Raw genomic sequence first — 23,153 nt, 5'->3', positions numbered from 1 at the left:
TTTTCATCTCCCTTAGGTTGCCACCTGCCACTGCTCCCCTTGAATTTAAGAGCAGCAAATCCAACCCTACCCTTGATTTTTCCATGATTTGTCTTCTTGAACTTCCTCTTATCCACCAAGCATTGCTGCTGTTGGCTTTGTCTTTTTCCTGCTCTCCGTACTCTGAAATACTTTCCAACTTTTTCCATTGCGAAATATCCATTTCAAATTCTACATAAATATGAAAGCAGTGGTACTGTGCTCAACACAATTTGTGCACGGGATGTTTGCATGGCCTTACGTGCATCCCAATGTAGTTTATTTCTCAGTTTTAGGCAATTCATGCCTTGTTTGTTTTCTCAGATTTAATGAATATGGGATTCAGTGGACAATTATATAACTAGCAATTCTGACCGTTTGATGAAATTTTTTGGAGGGAGGTGGTATTATTTATGATCACCCACACAGTGCTTATTTTCAAGATTATTGCCTTTTAAATATACAAAAGCCAACTAATAAAAAAGCACACGCACATTTTGCTAAAACAGACTAGAATATGGGAAGTTTAGAATATTTTATGAGCTTGATGTTAGCTGGGGATGGCTGATTGGTTGAAAATTATTCAATAAAAAGTGCATTAAAACTGAGGAAAGGTCCAATAAAGGACTAAGCAAAGGGCATTAAAATAAATGTATCTTTATTGACTTCAGTGAGATTTAAATATGTTTGTTTTAAAGCAAAACCATTTTGTGGAGCTGTGCGTGACATCACTCAAAGAAGAGTTTAAAAATATAGGGGAGACTAGTATTTTACTGTATATATTTACTGTATGTACTTTATACAAACCAATAGCAATAAGCCCATTCTTTTTCTTGCACAAAACTGAGCAACTAAAACATGGATAAAACACTGTAAGATTCTATCACCTAGTTTATCACTTCATATCCCTGCATTATCCTCTCTATTTGCAGGAATTGTTAAAGTATCCCTATAAAAGGACTTGTGGAGTACCTTTCAAAATGAATATCTAAATGTTGTGCAAATGTATTCAATAGTTTAGTTTGTAAGTTGTTTTCTGAGATATTAAAATTATATTTAAATTATGTACCACATTTCATTCAAAAAAAAGTAACAGTGATTTACTTAAAAATATTTTCAGATTCAATAAAATATAACAGTATAGTGGTAACAATGAAAATGTAACTGAATAATTATTGAAGTGGCTGATAGGAAATAAAAATGTTGTTTTTTTAAATTATGGAAGTAAGCTGATTATCATGGAATCAAGTTAACATCTACATTTAAGCTGACAACAACCTCCCCTCTCGCCCCCTAGAACATTATAACTCAATATGCAACAAATGTTAGTAGCAAATTGTATAACTTTTGTATGTATGTATGTATGTATGTATGTATGTATGTATGTATGTATGTATGTATGTATCTACCTACCTACCTACCTACCTACCTACCTACCTACCTATCATCCATCCATCTATCTATCTATCTATCTATCTATCTATCTATCTATCTATCTATCTATCTATCTATCTATCTATCTATCTATCTATCTATCTATCTATCTATTACACTTGCATAGCTGACCATCTTAAAACCAAATTTGCAACCAATGAAAACAATATCTACAGCTATAAATGGAAAAAGGACAACAAAACCCAGCACCCCAACCACCATTCCTTCATGAACCCACAGCATTCTTATTTTGCTGTGAACTCATACTATCTCAGTACTTAGGGAAATAGCAAGTTTTAAGTGCTCTTCAGTAGGATAAAAGAGTGGGTGGGGGGGCTTATGAGATATCAAGGGGGAATGTGATCCATGAGACGGGCTGCAACAAGAAAGGAACATTTCCAAGGACCCATGTTGTAGCAATGTTTAAGGGAAGGGACCTGGATCATGTCTGTCCTATCTGCTCTAGTGGGATGGGCAGATAGCCTCAGGTAGGACCACTTCCACAGATAATCTGGTCCTATGCCATGTAGGACTTTAAAGGCGATAAACCTGGAATTGTACCCCAAAAGAAACTGAGCCAGTTTAGTTCATGCAACAGGGTATAATAAAGGGGAACCTAGGAATGTCCAACATGGCACATTCTGGACCAGTATAACTTTTGAGTGACTTCAAAGACCACTTAAAGGGAGTGCACTGCAGTAATCCAAATGTCTTCCCAGTCCAGAAAAGGACACAATTGGGATGAACTAAGGAGTCCTTTGAAGGTACGCCAGTTCATATATTTTGGCCCTCCAAAAGGACCTGAAGATTTGGCTCTTCCAACCGGCCTGGGGTCGCAATGGGGTCGCATCATTCTGGAGGTGATTAACGGATTAGATAAGACCCAACCTCCTTCCCATGTGCATCTTGTTCCCGTTCTTACAATCTTTGTCAATTTTAAATTAATGTTATTATTTAAAGTTTTTTAATGGTTTAATGATTTTAAGCTGCCTAGTGTCACTTCTGGGGAACATGGGCACTATACAGTACAAGTTGAATAAATAAATGTATTCTTGAGTGCTAATTCACAGTGAACACCTGTTGGAGGACTTTCAGGTTTCTCTGAAAAACAATGCAAATCCTGTTAGCCTAAAATAGTTTTGTTCTGTTCTGTTTTAGCCGAATATAATTTCAAAACTACTGTCTTCTAAGTTATATGTCGTGTGGCATAAAGGAAGTACTTAATTTCTAAGTTAGCCAAATGAGAAGTACACAAATCAAAATCCCCCTTGACTACAAGGCTGAGAAGTGAAAGACAGAAAGTTCTCCTTTAAATTCAAATGCTTTCAATTACATCTGCGATTTTGGTACATTATTTATTATGTAGTCTGCATTATTTATATTTCTTTGATTTCTCTGAAGTAACAGCCCAAAGGCAGAATGGATTCAACGGTGCATAGAGCAAAACTCTGGACCAAAAAGGTTTGTGCAGTAATACATTTGCTAAAATGGCAAAGGTTGCTTTGTTTTGTTGCAGCAAATTAATACCATAATTGTCCTGGAAATTCTTTTAGAATACTTTTATCCTTAAGGATATTATATGACAGTTTCCCTGCTTTTCATAGATAATTTAAAAGTTAAGTGTTCATAATTAATTTAAAATAAAGTTTTCCTTTTAGCGCCATTTCCTGAATCAACACTCAGTAGAATGCCTCTTGATTTTATGAAAATACGCATGGGATTGCTTGGAAAGTAAGTCTTTGGTTCCATTAAAGTAATTAATTAGTTTTCAGAAAATGTATTTATCAGAATTTTAAAAGAAAAATTAATAGTAAACAAAATTACTCTCTCGCACATACTGTACATATACACATACTCTTTCCTTATTCTTTTCTGCAGTTCTATTAAATGTATATTGTAGACACAGTGATTTAAAAAGCTTCCATCTATTGTTATATTTACACAACTATTCCTTTGCTACTTATTTTCATTCCATGGACCAAAAGTGCAGTCCTATACTCTGAATTCAATGGGGTACCATGATTATATGCCTTCCTTAGCAAAGGAACACAGATTAAGAATATAGGAAATTGGTTCAAATTGAATCAGACCATTCATTTCTCTAGTGCTGCATTGCCAGCACTGACTAGCAATAATTCTCCAATCTTTCAGCAGAGCTTTATCTGGCTCTAGTTGACGAAGTCAAAGACCTTGGTTCTTTTCCATGAAATGCAAGACCAGTGTTTTTCAACCTTAAGATATGTGGACTTCAACTCCCAGAATTCAGCAGCCAGCATCGATGTCCTCACACCTTAAAGTTGCTAAACAATAGCACTTAGACTTCACAGTGCTTTACAGTCCTCACTAAGTGGTTCACAGAGTCAGCATATTTCCCCAACAAACTGGGTCCTGATTTTACTGACCTCGGAAGTATGGAAAGCTGAGTCAACCTGGCGCCAGTGAGAATCTGCCAAACTGCAGATAGCAGTCAGCAGCCTGCCAGTACTGTATTTCTAACCACTGTGCCACAACAATTATTAAGGTTTAAAAATATGTGCTAGGCCATACAGCTATATACAGGCAGGCAGCTTACTTAATGACCATTTGAATTTACAACACCGAAAAAAGTGACTTATGACTATTTTTCACATTTATGACTGTTGCAGCATCCCCATGATCATGTGATTTACCTTTGGATGCTGACTCACATTTATGATGGTTGCAATGTCCTGGGGTCATGTGAACACCTTTTGCAACCTTCTGACAATCAAAGTCAATGGGGAAACCCAGATCCACTTCCAACTGTGAAGTGATTTAACAACTGCAGTGATTCGCTTAACAATTGTGGCAAGAAAAGTTGTAAAAGGGGGCAAAACACACTTAACAAATGTCGCACTTAGCAACAGTAAATTTGCTCAGTTGTGGTCATAGGTTAAAGACTACCTGTAGCCTATAGCTTAATTCATCAGGGCTGCTTAAGTTAACATAATGTTTGTAAAAAATTTCTTTAGCCAACTGGGGTGTTGGTTTGTTTTGTTAATAATTTTTTTTTGTTATCACCAATACGTGCTGTTTGAGAATGAAAGATGCTACATAATATAATCTATTCCACTCTACAATGTACTGAAATCAAGACGCTACAACTTGGTTGCTCAAGGATCACTGGCAAACCTTGCACTGTGCATAAAGAGCCATATTCTATAAATTGGTGGAGCTAGCATCTATTTTCTCCCAAACATTTTTTTTTAAAAAAAGCCTTTCTGATTTTGAAGGCTGGATTTAGGGGGAAGCATGGGATGCAATACTTTTTGTATCCCTTATGTAGGTGATGACAAGAGACACTTTTATATTAATACATGTAATTATAACCTCAACTAAGAGTTCCAAAAGAACACCACACATTAACATCTATGAAAGATGGTTATTAACTAGAATGGCAGATTGCCTGTTTCTTGGCTTTAAAAAAGCAATGCCATGTGTTTTTAAAATACAGCAGCTCCGTGTGTTTTTAGTCTGGACTGTCATTGGAATCAAATCCAATTGTTTCACAGTGCAAGTCTTCCAGAAGTCTTATAACAAATGAGCAGACAATCCTCTAAAGCGTGGCCCGTCAAAACCGCGCTCGACTAAACCGCGCCCAATTAAACCGCGTCACTGATGTCATCAACAGGGTGACAACAGCCAGCGCGGAGAAAGAAGGGCGCTTTAAATAGTGCTTTGAAAGCAAGCCGATTCAACTTAAGGTAAGGGTTAGGTTTAGGGTTACGTTTAGGGTTAGGTTAAGGGTTAGGGTTAGGGTTAGGGTTAGGGTTAGGTTAAGGGTTAGGGTTAGGTTTAGGGTTAGGATTAGGTTTAGGGTTAGGTTAAGGGTTAGGTTTAGGGTTAGGTTTAGGGTTAGGTTAAGGGTTAGGGTTAGGTTTAGGTTTAGGGGGTTTAGGTTTAGGGGTTAATTTTAGGTTTAGGGTTTACAGCGTGCTTCTGTCTCCACGCTGTTGTCACCCTGTTGATGACGTCAGCGACGCGGTTTAGTTGGGCGCCGTTTAGTCGAGCGCGGTTTTGTGGGTGAACCCCTCTAAAGAACATTATATTGTCCAATTTCTCCAACCTGGTGCCAGTCAGACACAGCAAACTAAAATCCTATTCTCTGGGTCTTCCAACATAGCAAACTGGATGGGCTTATATCAGCTCTGTTCTCTAATCAAAATACTGCAGGCCAAGACAGCTCACACAGTATTCTTTTGTCATCATTACTATGCTGATGCATGGAAAGAACAGCCTCTGAAGAATCTCATGCCACATAGCTCACTTCCCTAAGCAAAGTAATCTAAATTAACTGTGGGGGTTTCCCATATACATATATGCATATCTCACTCATAATTTCTAGTCTGGATAGTAGGGAAAGCTGTGTGTCTCAATCTTGGCCAAGTATGGCTGACTGGGAAATTCTGGGAGTTGAAGACCACACAACCTCAAGTGGCCAAGGTTGAGAAACACTGGTCCAGAGGATTGGGTGCTGGAGTGAAAGTCCAGACTGAGATATTCTTTCCTTTACAGCTGTAGCGCGGCTTTTCTCAAGAATTGTGGTATTTGTATGTAGCTATCCCTTTGATAAATTGGGGTATTGTTTGATTATTGGTCTGGTTAAAGTTGTTGTTGATGATGATGTTGATACTTAGCTTGGACAATGCAACATCTGCAAGGAAACAAGCTCAGAGAGCACCAAGGACCCCTCATTTCATATCTGAGCTACACCTATGTTTAATTTTTGTTCAACTTCTTGCTTGTTGGTTTTCCTCATTCCGACAAATTCAGTATATTGGAAATTAACCCGATGGCATCATAGATAAATGGCATCGGATCCATGTAAGCAGAATATTGATAAGACCACCTCCTTAAGCCCTGGATAGATGTTCAATTATGAAATTTAAATTCCTTGTCCATACTGATTCTGAATCACAGTCTTTTTAAGATTTTGAGAATCCAGGAGGTGGAACAATCATCTGAACACATTCCAACTTCCTTCTTATTACATGTCAAATAAATGTAGCTCTTTTTCTCATGGAGTTTAACAACCTAATAGTGCAAGCAAGTCCAGATTAATGGAAGAATTCTTGGGATTATATTTTGAAATAATATTTTAATATATTGCTGGGAATATAAAACTGAGTGTCAAGGATTGCATAACTCTATGCATTTGTTGGTAAACAATATATTACCAACTTGGAAGCAACTGTGTTTAAACAGAAATCACATGCATTTAAAGACGCCCATACTCCCAGTTTATGATATGCCATAACAAATTCTACCAAGGCGTGATCAATAGCTTCTGCATGTTTCCAATGCTGTTTCTTGTCAATGAGATACTTTCTCAAGTTAGAATTGCAGTTCCAAACATAATTTTTGTAATAGAAGTAAACTGTACGTACTTCATCCCACTGAACTCAGTAACCCAATTCACACAAGACAGGTATTTATGTATGAATATGCTTAGGAAGAAGGAGAGGTGAAGAGAAGACTCATGCAATTGTCTTTTTCACAGGTGATATTTTGTACAAAGAAATGACAGCAATAAGCTTAGATAAAGCCTAGATAAATATATATATGGGCTTGAACCATTCTCACAAACATCACAGATGTGTACATTATCAGGAGTAATATACAAGCAATCCTCGATTTACAACAGTTCATTTAATGACCATTTGACGTTACAACAGGGTTGCAAAAAGTGACTTAAGACCATTTTTTGTACACTTAGAACAATTGCAGCATCTTTATGGTCACATGATCAACATTCAGACAATTGGCAACTGACTCATATTTATGATGGTTGCAAGGTCAGGATCCCCCTTTGCAACCTTCTGACAAGCAAAGTCAACAAGGAAGCCAGCTTCACTTAACAACCATGTAATTCATTCAACAACTCCAGTGATTCACTTAACAACTGTGGCAAGACAAGTTGTAAAATGGGGCAAAACTTGCTTTAAAAATGTCTTGCTTAGCAATAAAAATTTGGGGCCCAATCGTGGTCATAAGTCAAGGACTACTTGTAGTTTCTGTCCTTTCCAGCTTTGCTCCAAATCTTTCCAATTCTAGAATACTCTCCCTGTAGAAACAGAAGTATGATTTTTCACTCCCAAAACTTAGAAACATTTTTTAGCTATCCTGAGAGTATTCTTATCGCTCTTGGCCTCACAATTCAGAGAACCTTTCCTGAGGTGACCAGCACTCCCTCATCGCTCTTCTTATCCTTACTCTTCTTATCGCTCTTGGCCTCACAATTCAGAGAACCTTTCCTGAGGTGACCAGCACTCCCTCAACTAGCCAAATCAGGAGCAGCATAATAAAATTTGAGCAGAATTGCTGTATAATTGCCCTTTCTCTTCATTCCTATGATCTATGTTCTGCCTTTCCACATCACAATCCTACTGAAGCCATGCACAATTCCAAAAATCAGCCTTACAATTATCCTATATGCTCCAGTGAAATATTCCTATGGGATAATACCATGCAACAGATCTCAGAAGCGTGTTTATTTGAGAATTATCGAGTTTGTAGACTTTGGAAACAAACAAAAAGGGCTTGAAGACACTTGAGAGGTTTGAAACATTTTATGGCTCTAAGTTTACATGAATGAGATTGTTGTAATTAGTCTATCTGAAAGTGCAGAACAATTTTGGCAGTTGATGTGCAGTGCAATATTTAACTATTTATCTTTTCACTTTGTTCACTTACCACAATACTGTTGGTGACAGTCCAATACGTGGCCATTCCCGAAGCACAGAAAATCACAGTAAAACAGAAGAAACACTACAATAAAAAAGAGATCAAAATATCTTTAGTAAGTGCTGCCATTGCTACTTCCAGTACCTTAATTATTTTAACATACAAACTTTAAGAAATAGAAAGGTTGTTCTTCACATCCATAACAGAACAAAAATCTAAGGTAAAGTTAAAGGTACCCCTCGCACATATGTGCTAGTTGTTCCCAACTCTAGAGGGCGGTGCTCATCTCCATTTGAAAGCCAAAGAGCCAGGGCTGTCCGAAGATGTCTCCATGGTTATGTGGCTGGCATGACCAAAGTGGTCCCTATTTTTCTACTTGCATTTTTACTCTGCTATGTGGCACTAGGGATTTGAACTGTCGAACTGCCGACCTTTCTGATCGACAAGCTTAGTGTTTTAGCCACTAAGCCACTGTGTCCCTAAATAAAATACAGTATTTATTCTATTTCCCTCAATTAATTTCAAACCTAGAGTACTTAATTGATTTAAATTGAAAGACACGGAGATGTAAGTTTTCCTCTGAGAGCAAATGGATTTTTCTCCCTGCCTCTGAGTGAGTGGATGTCTATTGGAAGCAAGTATTGTTTTGGCTTGAGGTTTCCCTTGTTCTTTTGGTAGATTGGGCCGAAAGAGAGTGACTAGCTCAGTCACCCAGAAAACCTCCATGGCTGGAGAAGAACTTGAATCTGGATCTTCCTTGGTGTCAGTCTAAAAGTCAAAACTTTGCACAGGGTTTCAGGTTTTTTCTCTCTCCATTTTTATACATTAAAGCAAACAAAAATCTGATAACATAAAAGGATTGTGAGCAACCTATGATTAGAAGGACATATATCACTTTTTAAATACTTTTTTTCCTTAGAGGTTCATGTATTTGAACAAAAATGACAAAAGTGGCAGTAAAAGTGACACTGAGTTCAAGTTTTAATCAGCTAATGCTTTCAGTTAAATGAAGTGCAGCAGTTATAGCTTTTGGTCCCAGAAATCATTTCCAACAATGTTCTTCCTAGGTGTTTTCCTATATATTTCTTCTTCAAAACAATCTTCATTTTTTCGTTCAGTGTTTTTGTACAGGACTCCATTTCAATGGGTTAGGTCATGGTTTTCTGAATAAAAGAAAGCAATCACTTTAGTTTCTTATGATATACTTGGTTGGTATAATAGATTGCAAAATAAAAATGAACAAAATGGTGGGATCGATTGAAGGAAAAGCAGGGCAGTTTATTGAATAAATATTATCTCTATGTAGGAAACCCAACAGAGCAAAATCCTGCAGACTGCCAAGCTCTTAAAACTCCTTTTCAGAACTTGGCCAGCTTGTTCAGACCAGATTTTGTTTATACAATCAAGTCCATGCATGCAAAAAAGGAAATGCCTTTAAAAAAAAAAAGTCTGATTTAAATTTCCATGATAACCAGCTGGAGTCATGAATTGTGAGATCACAGAGATGAAGCAATCTCCTATTCAACAAAATTACGTGCATTACATTGCCAGAATACATTTCAAAATCCCTTTTTCAGCAATATCTTTGTTAAAGCAACATAAGCATCACAAAAAACGAAAATGGAAACCGTTTGTGATTTGTAGTTTTCTTATTTAAAATATAAAATCAGATGGTGACCTGGAAATCTGATTTTGAATTTTTCTGAATAAATACTCATTACAGCCTTGGGTGAACATATTGCAGGTATCCCTTTAGGAGATTTGGGGCTATGTGAATAATGCCCCCCCCCCCCCGATATCCTTTGGACAATCTCTTATCAAAAATCCAGAAAACACCTTTTCTCCTCAACTTCAAGAAGACTTTGATATTAGGGCTACTCAGAAACACATACAGCTGCTGTCATTGGATGCCTATTTATATTAATTTTATTACCGATGTGTAAATCTATTGGGTTTGATTAGTTATGCAGGATCTAATCTGGGTTGATCACTGGGACCAGAGGTTTGATCCTCCAAGCTTTCTGGAGTTCATCCTTCTCTTTCAACTGAATGTGACACAGCATGCTTCCTGGGTTTCCTGCCTAGGCAGGGGTTGGACTAGAAGACCTCCAAGGTCCCTTCCAACTCTGCTATTGTATTGTATTGTATTGTATTGTATTGTATTGTATTGTATTGTATTGCATTGTATTGTATTGTATTGTATTCTCCCTTACCAGAGGGAGCCCCCATGTGGAGTACTATGAAGCTGTTACCATGGCAACTCCATTGTACAGTAGAAGCCATTTTAAGGCACAGCAGGCTATATTTTAACAAAGCACACACCCATGATGTCTTTCCAGAGAGTAAGTTATCTATGTATCAAGTTTGGTTGAAATTGCTCGAGGCATTCCAGAGTTATGCTGGAACACACACATAAACACACACACAGACACTGCCATGAGTCTTTTGGAAGTACATTGACATAAAGTTAGTAAGAAGTAAATACATTAATCCATCAGTCCTGGACATGATTTATTAATTTTAAATATATACACAGTCTGCCTGACATGGCCTCAAACCATCTTTAACTGCATGTTTAACTCATTAGAGTTCATGACCTGTGTTCCCTGACCTCTGCCAGTTTTAATTCTGTTTTGTTTGGATTCATTGTATCACTGCACAAAAGAGTTGATTGCTATATTTATTAAACAAATTTATACAGCCACCCACTCAGTTTTGTACCACTCACTTTCAATTGGACTGAGCCAAACTGAGTCAGCTTCAAAACTCAGAAATGGGTTTCCAAACCAAATATTATCATGTAATTATTATTATCATTGCTGCTGATCACTACTCTAGTGACATAAAATTGTTGATGCTGCTAGGAAAGCTATCAATTCTAGGTACTGTACATGCATATTAATCTCACCTGAACCATATAAAATAATCATTCAGTATATGGATCTTTTGCAGGTGATTAATTTTTTTTTGCAACTTAAAGCAAACACTTTCAGCATGCATACTAAGTCAGCTAAATCGAGATGTTTACCTTTTCTTTTGCAAGAAGCTTTTACTTGTTATAATTACTGGTCCTTAGGCTGGTTACAAAATCCACTAATTAATCCCTTGACAGGAAAAAATAAGTCCAAGCACAGTTTGGTTCTACCTATACTGCAGCTCATTAGGCCAGTATCAGGGGTGGGTTTCAACCGATTCGCGGCGGTCCCTGCAAACCGGTTGGTCGGCGAACCCGGAAGTAAGTAACTTCCGGGAATGGTGAAGGGCCCAGCCGCCCGCCCATGCTCCTTACCTGGTTTTGACGAGTTCTGTGCTTCCACGCATGCGCAGGACGCATACAGCGCCTGCGCAATCCTCCAGGAGCAGCTGGAGCATCGCACAGATGCTAGTACGCATGCGTGCGCCACGCACGTGCAGCACGCGTGCCGCACGCGTGCACGAGGATGCCGCCGGTCCCGTTCCAAGCGAACCGGTTGGAATGGGGCGAGAAACCCACCCCTGGCCAGTATGTTCTTCTTTACTTTTTCATAATAACTGAAATATATGTAATATTCTTCCATTCACTTCCTTGAAATAAATTAGTCCACTGATTCCTGTATAAAGCTGACATATAAAAAGTGACATTACTAACATCTACATTTATTTGCAACTCAGTCTTTATTACATGGGCTTTGATGTTTCCTTTTGAATTATGTGGGTAGCCATTTTTCAAAAACAGATACACAACAACTATATATATACAGTCCAATATCTAAGATGACTTACAGAAAAATACGGATTAAATATTAGTATAAGTAAAGAATCATAGAATTGGAAAAGGCCATTTCAGTCATCAAGCTGAACCATCTGCTCAATGTAAGAATCCACATTAAAGCATTTCATAAAAATTATTGTTTAGCTGTTACTTGAATGTTTCATAGAAATTCAGTCAGTTTCCCCTGAACTGGAAAATCAGGCTCTACAGTTCTTACGAGTAGTCAGACAATAATAGAGAAGGCACAGAACAGGGGTAGGTTGCTGCCAGTTTTACTACTGGTTTGCAACACGTGTGCGCTAGACGTGCACACTGCCTGCATGCATTGTTCAATGCAAAATGTTCCGTGCATGCGCAGAACAATTTACAGTGAACTGCGCACACGCAGTCACTAAAACCAAAATGGTGGCAGCCCAGCGGCAGCAAGAGAACTCGTTTGGGGGTGTGGCAGACCTGGGTTGCAGCCGGTTTTGCAACCCAGGCCTGAATGCCCCTACTGGTTCAGCCAAACCGGGCTGAACCGGAAGCAACCCACCTCTGGCACAGAAGGATTAGAAGCGAAAGATGGGAGAAGTCTCTTCTATTTTTTTAAAAAAATAGAAATTGTTATTTAAAGGACAAAATTGAACAAATTGCAAATCCATATGATTCAATTGTTTCCCAAATGACAGCTTTCACAGAGCAGCTGTTATTTTGTTGTCCTTCCAAATACAAGATAATCTTGCCCTGTCGATAACCTCCAGATAAGTTCCCAGCAGAGTTAGACTTGTGAAGAATTGTTCAGAAGTACTAATAGTCTTAATTAAAAATAGTAGTAATTAGCTGCTTACTCGCAAGAGGCCTTTCATAAATCCAAGGTCATAACCGTGAATTCTGATTCTTTGACACTGTAGTAATGCAAGGGAATGATTCATTCTTTGGTTATGCTAAACATATTCATAATAGGTGCTTTTTAGAATGAAGCTGTTAGGCGGAAGTGTTCTCTCAAACCTTAAGGATTCCAACATGAATTGCTAGAGGAAGTTTGCCAATGTGTTTCCTCTAGATTTAAGAAAAGGTTAACTTCTAGCAACCTAAGTGTGAATGTGTCAGTACTGTACACTGCATATACTTTCCGGCTGGTGGGATGCAGGCAAGCGTATATATCAACTTGCAAAATCAGAGATTTTAACTTGGACAGAATAAAGTAATCGTGTTTGGGGTACATTTGCTTAGTTGTGCTGATGGCATATGGAAAAAAATGTGCCAAAGCTAACTAGATGTGGCATGGTTATGACTTGGACAAGCAACCCTCACCCCTCTCTCTCTAACACACACATACTAAAAAATAAAACAAAAATAATCAACATCAGCATGAATTCCTTCATTATTATATACCTCTGAGTCTGTGACCAAATCCAATGCAGTACATGGAGGGGAAATCTTCCCTCAACATAGATCATCTTCTCAAAAGGATTGTTGCACCTTGTAATTTGTTGTGGCCCAGAACCATATATCAATGTCATGGCAAGTCTAGACAATAAGACTAGTAACAACAGGGAATGAGATGTTTGGGACCACAGAGATACTGAAAATTCTTGAGATGTATTAAATCGTCTCTGGCCTGTGGCACATGCTTGTGTGAATTATTCATAGGGAACTAAAATAATAGTGCAGCGATTCAAATTTATGCGCTGTCCAAGAAGGCCATTCATGGGCCAGTAGCATGGCCTAATTGATCCTGAATATAAAGCTGGTATCAGGTTAGCATTGTGTGAAAATGTATAGCAAACATTTCTTGTGTTATCTAATGTCACTGATAACACAACTATTAAGACACATTGCTTGTGATAATGCTATACTTATAAAGGGCATGGTTAGTTTAGAGCAGTGGTTCCCAAACCTTTTCAGTCCACCACCCCCTTGATGCTACAAACTGATCCTCAGTGCCCACCCCCACCCAGTGGTGGCATTCAATTTTTTTTACTACTGGTTCTGTGGGCGTGGCTTGGTGGGTGTGGCTGGTGGGGGTCATGTGACTGAGTGGGTTGCATGATGGAAGGAAGATAGTAACAGTAAAATTCAAAACTGTAACAATTATTTGCAAATTTATTCAAAATCTAATTTAAAAACATTTTTAGTTAATGTTAATTCAACAAAAATTTTGAACATGATCCAGTGATACCAGGTTTTCAAAGTCTGATAGTCATTTATCAAGAACCTTAGTAACTAGTATCTTAGTAAACTCAGTACAATTTAGTAACTACTTCACTGTTCAGTAAATTCTGTGTAATACAGTACATGCCTGATCATTCACACACACACTGCTGCCTTTTGTTTTTTCCAAAATAACAGGGTGGGGTGAGGGTAGATAAGGAAGAAGACTTTGTTCTGTGGTATCTGCCATTTCAGAAATGCTCATTAAACTGCTCCACGTGATCAGTCTTTCGGCATTCCTCAATATATTGGTGCCCAGCAGCTGGTCAAAACCCTAGTAGTACTTATGGAGCTGTAGATGATACTATGGCAAAATACAAACCTTGCAGCTCATGTATACTCACACAACATAAGAGTGATGCTATTATCCAGATTTATCTGTGACAAAGGTCTCACTGTGCATAAATATCAAGATAGGAAGGGCACTTTATTTAAAAAAAACTGCAGTTTTGACTCCATTTGGTTATAAAACATCTTGTTTGGCATACTGGGAACATTTAGACAGCATTTTCTTCTAATATGGGACATTGTTCTATCATAATTTTGTTTTGCTTTGCTTTTTCCTGTATGTGACAATATCCAACTTTAGACAGTGATTAGACCACTTTTTATTTACTTTTTTAAAAACGGTATATGTTGGAAATGCTTAACCCTTTTCCACAATCTCCCCTATATTTCAGCCTTCAATGAGATTATTTTGCAGCTCTTGGCAGAGAGATGCCACCTACGTAGGAAGTTTGAGAAACCACCCCAAGTGCCCTTCCTCCCGCTCTTTGCTTTTTAAGGCCACCTCTACGAATGGAGCGAGGCGGCAGACGGAGGGTAGCCTCTCTCTCCCCCCCCCGCTGATGTTTACCTAGCTTGCATTTCTAAGGTGGAAGGGGTAGAGGCAGGTGAGAGTGGCATGTCCGTGTGGAGTGGGTGCAAGAGGGATGGGGGCAGGTGGCTCCGTTGCACAGGTGCAATCCTCGCGGTGGCAGCTCGCAGCACACCCCCGGAAAGGGAGTCAGAAATAAAGCCATTTATAAAAGCGCGACAGGCAGGCAGGCAGGTGAGTGCTCTTGTGCAGTGACATCGGACTCGCTGCATAATGCAGCACCAATTCCCAATCCCTGAAATGCAGGCCCAAGGACAGCCCCGTTCAGTCCCACATCTCTTCTCCGTGCACAGCACACAGAGTCGTATCAGAGGAGAAATACAGGCAAAAGGCTTTTCTCTTCTTTCTCTGTTCCCCTCCCCCCCCCTGGCCTGACATGCTTGTATGCCTCCTGAGCGAGTGAGCAAGCAAAAAATCCTTCCAGTCTTTGGGACGTTAGACTGAATTTCACCCCTGCCAGAAATGCTCAGCTGACTAGTGGCCAACAGAGCCCCAGGCAAAATTGTGCCCTGCGTAGGGGCCACCTCAAGCACTCCTCTGCCACTTCCCTTGCCTCTTAGCGCCCCCGTCGCCCCCTTGCTTCTTAGTGCCCCCCTAAGTCATCCCACCGCCCCCCAGGGGGCGGTAGCACCCACTTTGGGAACCACTGGTTTAGAGTGTAATGCAAAATAACAACAACAACAACAACAACATATTTGTGGATACGATTAGAGAAACTGAAGAATTTGCTTCAGAAAATCCAGGCAAATTCTAAAACCAATTCTGAAAGAGAATAGGAGATTATTCATTTAACTTGAATGAATGAGCTGTGGTGGTGCAGTGATTAGAATGCAGTATACAGGCTAACTCACTGCTCACTCCAGGAGTTAGATTCTGACTGGCTCAAGGTCGACTCAGCCTTCCATCCTTCCGAAATTCCGAGGTTGGTAAAATGAGGACCCAGATTGTTTGGAGTGGCACTAAGCTGACTCTGTAAACTGATTAGGGAGGGCTGCACAGCAGTATGAAGCAGTATATAAGTCTAAGTGCTATTGCTATTGAAGAACCATCTTTACATTCAGGCAAGTCTCAGAAATATAATTTATCATCTCAAGTTTATCCCATACTGGAAAACATTATTGTAAGCAAAACATAGGAAGCCATTTTTAGTACACAGTATGTAAATTTATAATAACATACAAAATTAGATAAGATTTTGTTTGAAGTAATTTAGATTTGGAGCACTGAGGGGAAAAATATCCTTTTTGTGTTAATTTCGTTATGTCTTTCAGTTGACATTTTAGCATATATTTTTTTTTAGCATTTTATTAAGATTTATAGGCCGCCCTTTTCCCTGAGGGGACTCAGGGCGGCTTACAATCACAAGGGAGGGGGGTGCAGTATCAAAAGACAAAACAAAATGTGAACAAAGGAAAAATAATAAAACACAACTTTCGTTCAGCAATCAACACTCGGGCGGGTAAATTGGGAACCTATCCCCAGGCCTGCTGGGAGAGCCAGATCTTGAGGGCTGCGCGGAAGGTCTGGACATTGGTTTTAACATATATTTTCATGTACAGTATATTATTTTCTATGTAGTATAGATTGTACAAGATATCCCACACAGGCACTTTCCAACATATCTTGATATTTCAAGATTCAAGATTTAATAAATTTGTATGCCGCCCAATCCCGAAGGACTCCGGGCGGCTTACATACAACAATTCTAAAAAATACTAAAAATTTAAAATAGAGATATCTATAATAATTTCAAGAAAGTATCCCAAGATGGAATCACTTAGGATCTTGCTTGAAAGTCATTCACACTTAAATACAGGCATATTTCAAAAATAGTTTTTAGAAAAATCTAATTGATGTTTATATTATTCAACAACAGAGCCTACTTACAGCTGCCATAGCACCTTCCAGTTCTTTTATCGTGGCAACAATGCTCATCAGAGCAGCCATAGCCAGAATGATACTCAGACACATCCCGATGTAGGAAACTATAGGAATGAAGGTAATACAGAAAAAGGTATACAATACTCAGTATAGTAAGGTCCCTTCTGATAACTATCAGGCAGCATCAGAGTAAGTAAAGTAAAATAATATGGACATGCCCGTGATTTTTTTTTTCTTGGCAAGAATGTTTTTAGGATCCTCTGACTGGTACTTGGTAACAGATCATTGATCTCCTGACATTTCGTAGCTTAGCTGGACTTGGTAAAACACTCATAGATATGGATTGGCCAGATTAGAATCTTTATGGTAGCCAAGAATGAAGACATATCCAAGGGGTGATTGACTGTTGGTAGTGAAAGGATGTAAATGATTTTCATAATCTTGGGAATGAAATTATTGCCTTCTTCCTTTCTGAGTTCATGGGTTTTTAAGTGGCATTTGGTAGCCTTGACACTGAATGATGATAGTATGTCTTTGTAACAGCTATATCTCTGATCTGGGTCCTACTTCAAGTTGCAGAAATGCGGGAGATTTGCCACTGCCTTTTTCTTTTACTTTCTAGCCTAATCTACAGACCTAGAACTTTCTGATACCAGTGTCTCCCATTCTACCGTGTTTCCCCAAAAATAAGACAGAGTGTTATTTTCTTTTGACCCACAAAATATGGCTTGGGCCTTATTACCAGGGGAGGGCTTATTGTTATGGGGTTGCCAGGCGGCTGCTCCCTTGCGAGTGGGCTCCCGAAGAGCTGGGCACAGCCTCAGGGGTGAAGCAACCATGAGGTGACCAAGGGAGCTGGGGAGCGGGCAGAGCGCCACATGGCTTGGCACCTTAGGGATACCTCCTAGGTCAGTGAATGGCCCGGCTGGAGAGGAGGTTTGCCGGGCGGCTGCTCTTGAGTCACCTCATGGCTGCTTCACCCCTGAGGCTGTGCCTGGCTCTTCAGGAGCCTGCTCGCAAGGGAGCAGCCGCCCAGCAACTCCCCCCTCTGGCCAGGCAGTACGCCACTCCCCAACCTAGTGGTATCCCAAAGGCGGCAAGCAACATGAGCGCCTTTCCCCCGTCTCCCATGGCTTGGTGCCTTCGGGATACCGCTAGGTCTGTGAACGGTGCTCTGCCTGGCTGGAGGGTGGGTTGTCAAGGGGGCTTATTTTCAGGGGGCTTCTATTTTTGCCCACGCAAAAAATGTGGCAAGGTCTTAGTTTCAGGACAGGTTGTATTTTCGGGGAAACACAGTAGGACTAAGCAAATCTGTGTTTTTGAGATCAACCAAGTTCCGCCAACCAATTTAAACAAATTCATATTTGTTTAAATATCTTTGTAATTACCAATGCTAATTTGCAACCATTTGTATCTTTGTTTCACACATAAATTCCCAGGATAATTTCTACTGAGTTGAATTCTACTAGTAAATAGTATTATATGGATACATCTTGCTTTTCTTTCCAAGCTAGGACATTCAGTGGCTCTCACAATAAAGTTCCAGGATGTGAGAAAAAAGGCTACCAATTAAAAAAAATTAGATTGATTTTTCTAGTGAAGTTGTGGAAAACTGGTGTTATGCAATCCATTCTTTAACAGAGGAGAACCCTGAAAACCAAAAATCCACCAAGATACATGGAACACCTGATCTTCATTTTGGGGTTTGGGGATTCTCTCTTTTCTCCATTCTCTCTGCAGGTGGGCGATTGAGTTCTCAGGTCTACATTCTATTTTGTTTTATTTTCTGCTTCTTAGTGTCCTTGTTACTATAATTAGGAGGTTGGACTGGATGGGGAAAAGGGCCTTCCTGACTCCATATGATTCTGTAGACAGATGATGATGATTCATTCAGCCCTGCCTAACTCTTGGCAATTCTGTGGGCCAGGTTTCTCAATGTCTTCTGATCTTGCACTACTTTGCCAGTGGTGCCCAACCCCCAAAAATGCAATCTCCGCATGCTCCCACCTCCCATGCATGCACGCCCCCTGCCTGCCCCCTGCCCCCTGCACATGTACATGTGCCCCCTGCATGTGCCCACCCCCTGTGCATGCGTGGCAGAGACCCAAAGAGCACCTGGCTGCTGGGAGGCATGCATGCATGCACAGTGGAGCTGAACTGGGGTCACAGCTTGTGTGCCCACAGAGAGGGCATTACATGCCACCTCTGGCATGTTTGCCATAGGTTCACCATCATAGTTCTATGCTCTGGCTAAATCATTACAATTTCCTATTGATCTTTTAATTATTTAACTTCCGTTTTAAAATTCAGTTACATACAAGTATCCCATTTTGAAAATGATCTTTTCTTAGAACTGTCATGTATTTTAAGAATTCTTACCACATGTATTTACTGAATTCATATCTTGCTTTAAGTTGAGAAGATCAACTTAATTTTATATCCTACAATAACTTATCTATAAACAAAGTTTGGATTGAGAGAGTATAGTGAGCCCAGAGGAACAAATTGTGTTTTGAAGTTGAGGGAGTATTTGGAATGTGGGCTCCCCAGTCAAAGTTAACATCTTAACTAACTCCACCAATTAAATTTATCATATGTTCATTAACCAAGAAATTTATTAGCTGATCAGTATAGGATTCAACCAATTGAAGACAGAACCTAATAAAAAGTTGAAATAAATTATATTTTATTTTTTCCATATAAGGAATGTAAATCATAGAAATTTAGATCATGATCAAGCTTTAAAATAAACAAATGCCAAATAGAACAAAATTCCTATCTCATCAGTGAAATAAATTACTTTTAATTTTGTACTCGAGTATTAGAGACTGAATCTTGAATTTCCCAATACTTACCAATAGTATGGAAATTTCTGTAATAGGAGTTCGTCTCTGAAGAGGCAGAATTTATAACAATGAAATGTTTCCCACTGTGGGTGATAATTGCCAGTACGCCAACTGATACTCCAAGTAGCTAAGAAGAGAAAAGAAGCATGTTTACAAAGTTGGAATGAGGACTAGAAAAAGCCAGTCTCAAGTCAATATTTATCATGACATATTTAATTAAGTCATTAAAAACATGGATAGAACTGTTTGGGTTTTATTACTATATAGGCTGGTGGGAAGAGGCAAGTAAGATTAAGTTGGGATCAGCATATCAAAGGTACAGAAATTCAGATAACCACTATAGAGCACCAAAGAGATTCAGAAAGTTCGTTGCTGCCATCTAGTGGTCATTTGTAAGTATGTAGTTCTGAGCTATAGAATTCTAGAGAATTTTAGCAAATCTTCCCCTATTGATCCCAGTCAAAAACAAAACAACACAACAAACCAAGCCAAGCCAAGCCAAGCCAAGCCAAGCCAAGCCAAGCCAAGCCAAGCCAAGCCAAGCCAAGCCAAGCCAAGCCAAGCCAAGCCAAGCCAAGCCAAGCCAAATCCAGGAAATATAAAAAGTGCCAGTTCGGCATTGGCTTATCAATTCTCAAGCAACATACAGCTTCCTTACTTATAGCTAATTCAGAATATGAGTTTGGCTACTTGCCTCTTTCTTAGTCTGTCACAATGGAACTTGGCAAAAAAAGTTATTCACTGTCATTCACAAGTATTCCCCTACTCCCACTCTCCACTTAAAAGATAATAAGGATGAACAGAGTTTATCTCTGTCCCTAACAAAGTAGTAGAACATGATGGGGGAGGAGGAGAATCAACACACAATTCAGAAAGGTAACAGTCCTTTGCCCCAGCTCAATAAACTACAGCTAGTCTTCAATTAACCATGGCAATTGGGTTCAGATCTGCCATTGCTAACCAACATGATCATAATGCACGGCCTCATTACTTAGCACTCTGTTACTCCTGATTGCAGTGGTTGAGCAAATCATGACAGGTTGTTAAACAGGACCTTACATGATCATCATTTGTGACCTCCTGTGGCTCCCCCATTGACTTTTGACCAGCAAAAAAAGTTGTAAATGGCACCCACATGATTGTAGGATGCTCCAATGTCATAATTGCAGGCTGGATGCCAAGTACTTTGATCATGTACATATGACTTAGGGACACTGCAACAGACAAACTCCAAGGATTAGTCATATCACTTGTTCAGCATCGTCCCAAATTTGAATGGTTACTAAATAAATGATTGTTAACAGAGGCTACCTGTAACACATTGGTACCAGAGCTGAACTGATAAAGTGTGAATTGGTTCCAGGTGCTTAGAGTCTGCTGCTATTTTTTGATTACAATAATATAGATAATTCAGTTTGGCTTGCAGGACTGCTGTTGCTTCTGAAATATTCTGATGAGAAGGGAATAAACAGCATGTGCTTACTTTTATTTCATAGGATATTCAGGATTGTGGACTGGAAGAAACTTGCCTTGGGGAATATTTGAGGGGCTGGTGGTTAATGGGGCTGTAAAGAATTTCCCAGTCTACTTCCAGGACTGAATCCAGAAGTTTCCAACTTTTTTTTTTTTTGCACTTCACAGTATGGGAAGGAATATATAGAAAAGCAAGATTACCACAAGGAGATGAAGTTTTTAGAGAAAGAAGTTACTAAGACTAATTATTTCAAGGGGGAAATTTCCAGGACAAAGGACAGTCCCTTAACAAAGCCTTTCAGTTCCGGCATGTAGAGACCCTTGGAAACAAAGCATTGGGCTTTGCCACCTTTTTTTCCCATTTTCTAAGAATGCCTTTGAGCTTCATCCACAATGTGCTAGCATCCAATGTCCCCCCCCCCCAAAAAAAAACATTAAGGGTTCCTTAAAAGGGTCTGATGCATCAGCAAACTGAGCAGGAGGTTGGAGGAGATGCCCATAGGTGTAATGGGCTCCAAGCCGGGGATCTCATCAAGACTGTCACATGCATTACAGACGAGGGCTGAAGCTTAGCTTGGACTCATAAGCTTGATCCAAGCAGGACTGCAGAGACAAATATTGCTGAAGAAATACTCTCAATGAATCCTTATGGGGGAGGGGTAAGAAGTGCTTAGAATGTTGTCAATTGCTCCATTCTAAGGCTCCCTCCCTCCTGGTCACATGATCAAGAGGGAACTCATACACCTTAGGCCACTAGAATTGAAATTTTGAACCTAGAACTATGCCCCCTACGCTCCGACCTAAGCTTAGTACACAAAATTGTCTGCTACAACATCCTGAACCTGTCAACGACTACTTCAGCTTCAACCGCAATAATACACGAGCAAACAATAGATACAAACTCATAGTAAACCGCTCCAAACTTGATTGCAGAAAATATGACTTCAGCAACAGAGTGGTCAATGCCTGGAATGCTCTACCCAACTCTGCTGTTACATCCTCAAACCTCCACAACTTTAACTTTAGACTGTCTACTGTTGACCTCACGCCATTCCTAAGTGGGGGGTAAGGGGGTATGCATAAGCGTACCAGCATGTCTATCGTCCCTATCCTACTGTTCCCATTTATTTGTACTCATTTCTTATGTATATACTTACACTTGCTTATATTTAGATGTTTATAAGTTATATTCATATTCATACTTGTTTTTTCATACATGCTTGACAAACCAAATAAAATAAAATAAAAACAAAAACATAACAGGTGCAACACAGGTGGAGTGCCCAAAGTCACATGCACAACTTACACGCACACCTCTAGATCAGGAATAAAGAGCACACGCTCATACACAAATAACACAGGCTACTTTTTTTACATAGAATAGATCCCTTCTTCGGCCGTTGATGAAAAAGGGCTTGGGAGGAATTTCAGAAACTACCATTTGCTTCCCCTGTTTAAGTTATTGTAAAAGTCATCCAAAGCTGCATCTCCCAAGATTTAAAATCATTTAAAAACCTGGTGCTACATCACTTTCCACTTTTAAAAGCCTTTAAATTCATGTTTCTCACAAATAATAATAATAATGTAATGCTTTCTGGGCAAAGGAGAATGTACTTATCTGCCTCTGCACGAAGACTGCAATGTTAAGATCTTTCTAACTTTCAAGACTACATTTCCAAGTTCAACTGACAAAGAGAAACCACAAGCCACCGGTTAAAACAATGTAGTGCTGTGCAGTCCTGATAAGACCTCCAGCACTGTAGAATCCTTCAGTTTAAGTTCAGACTCCCTAAAACTATTTAAACATTCAGTACCATTAATAATGTTCATAATGAAATTACCCCCCTTATTAAAATTTCAGCAGTCAACGTGGTACAACCTGCAAGTGCTACGTTTCCCATTTTATTACCATAATGAAGAGGCTGGTCACCAGCAGCTGGCATTTCATAGCTCGGACCCAGGATCTCTTTCCCAT

General features: G+C 39.4%; 1 protein-coding gene across 1 annotated transcript in view; it reads right to left on the bottom strand.

The window, feature by feature from the left end:
* Positions 1 to 23,153, bottom strand: part of TSPAN32 (tetraspanin 32) — a 33,353-nt gene extending 10,200 nt beyond the window's left edge. Inside the window, exons 1-4 of the mRNA XM_087720093.1 lie at positions 23,088 to 23,153; positions 19,715 to 19,832; positions 16,866 to 16,963; positions 8,164 to 8,238 (exon numbers count right to left, since the gene is read on the bottom strand). Coding sequence (XP_087576219.1) covers positions 8,164 to 8,238; positions 16,866 to 16,963; positions 19,715 to 19,832; positions 23,088 to 23,153 — 357 coding nt within the window. The remainder of the gene's footprint in view (positions 1 to 8,163; positions 8,239 to 16,865; positions 16,964 to 19,714; positions 19,833 to 23,087) is intronic.

The sequence above is a fragment of the Thamnophis sirtalis genome, unplaced genomic scaffold, assembly GCF_051295495.1.
Source record: "Thamnophis sirtalis isolate CommonGarterSnake01/CBP01778 unplaced genomic scaffold, rThaSir2_p1.2 scaffold_1, whole genome shotgun sequence".
Classification (NCBI taxonomy): domain Eukaryota; kingdom Metazoa; phylum Chordata; class Lepidosauria; order Squamata; family Natricidae; genus Thamnophis; species Thamnophis sirtalis.
Note: the sequence above shows the minus strand (reverse complement) of the source record. Positions and strands in the feature narration are given on the sequence as shown.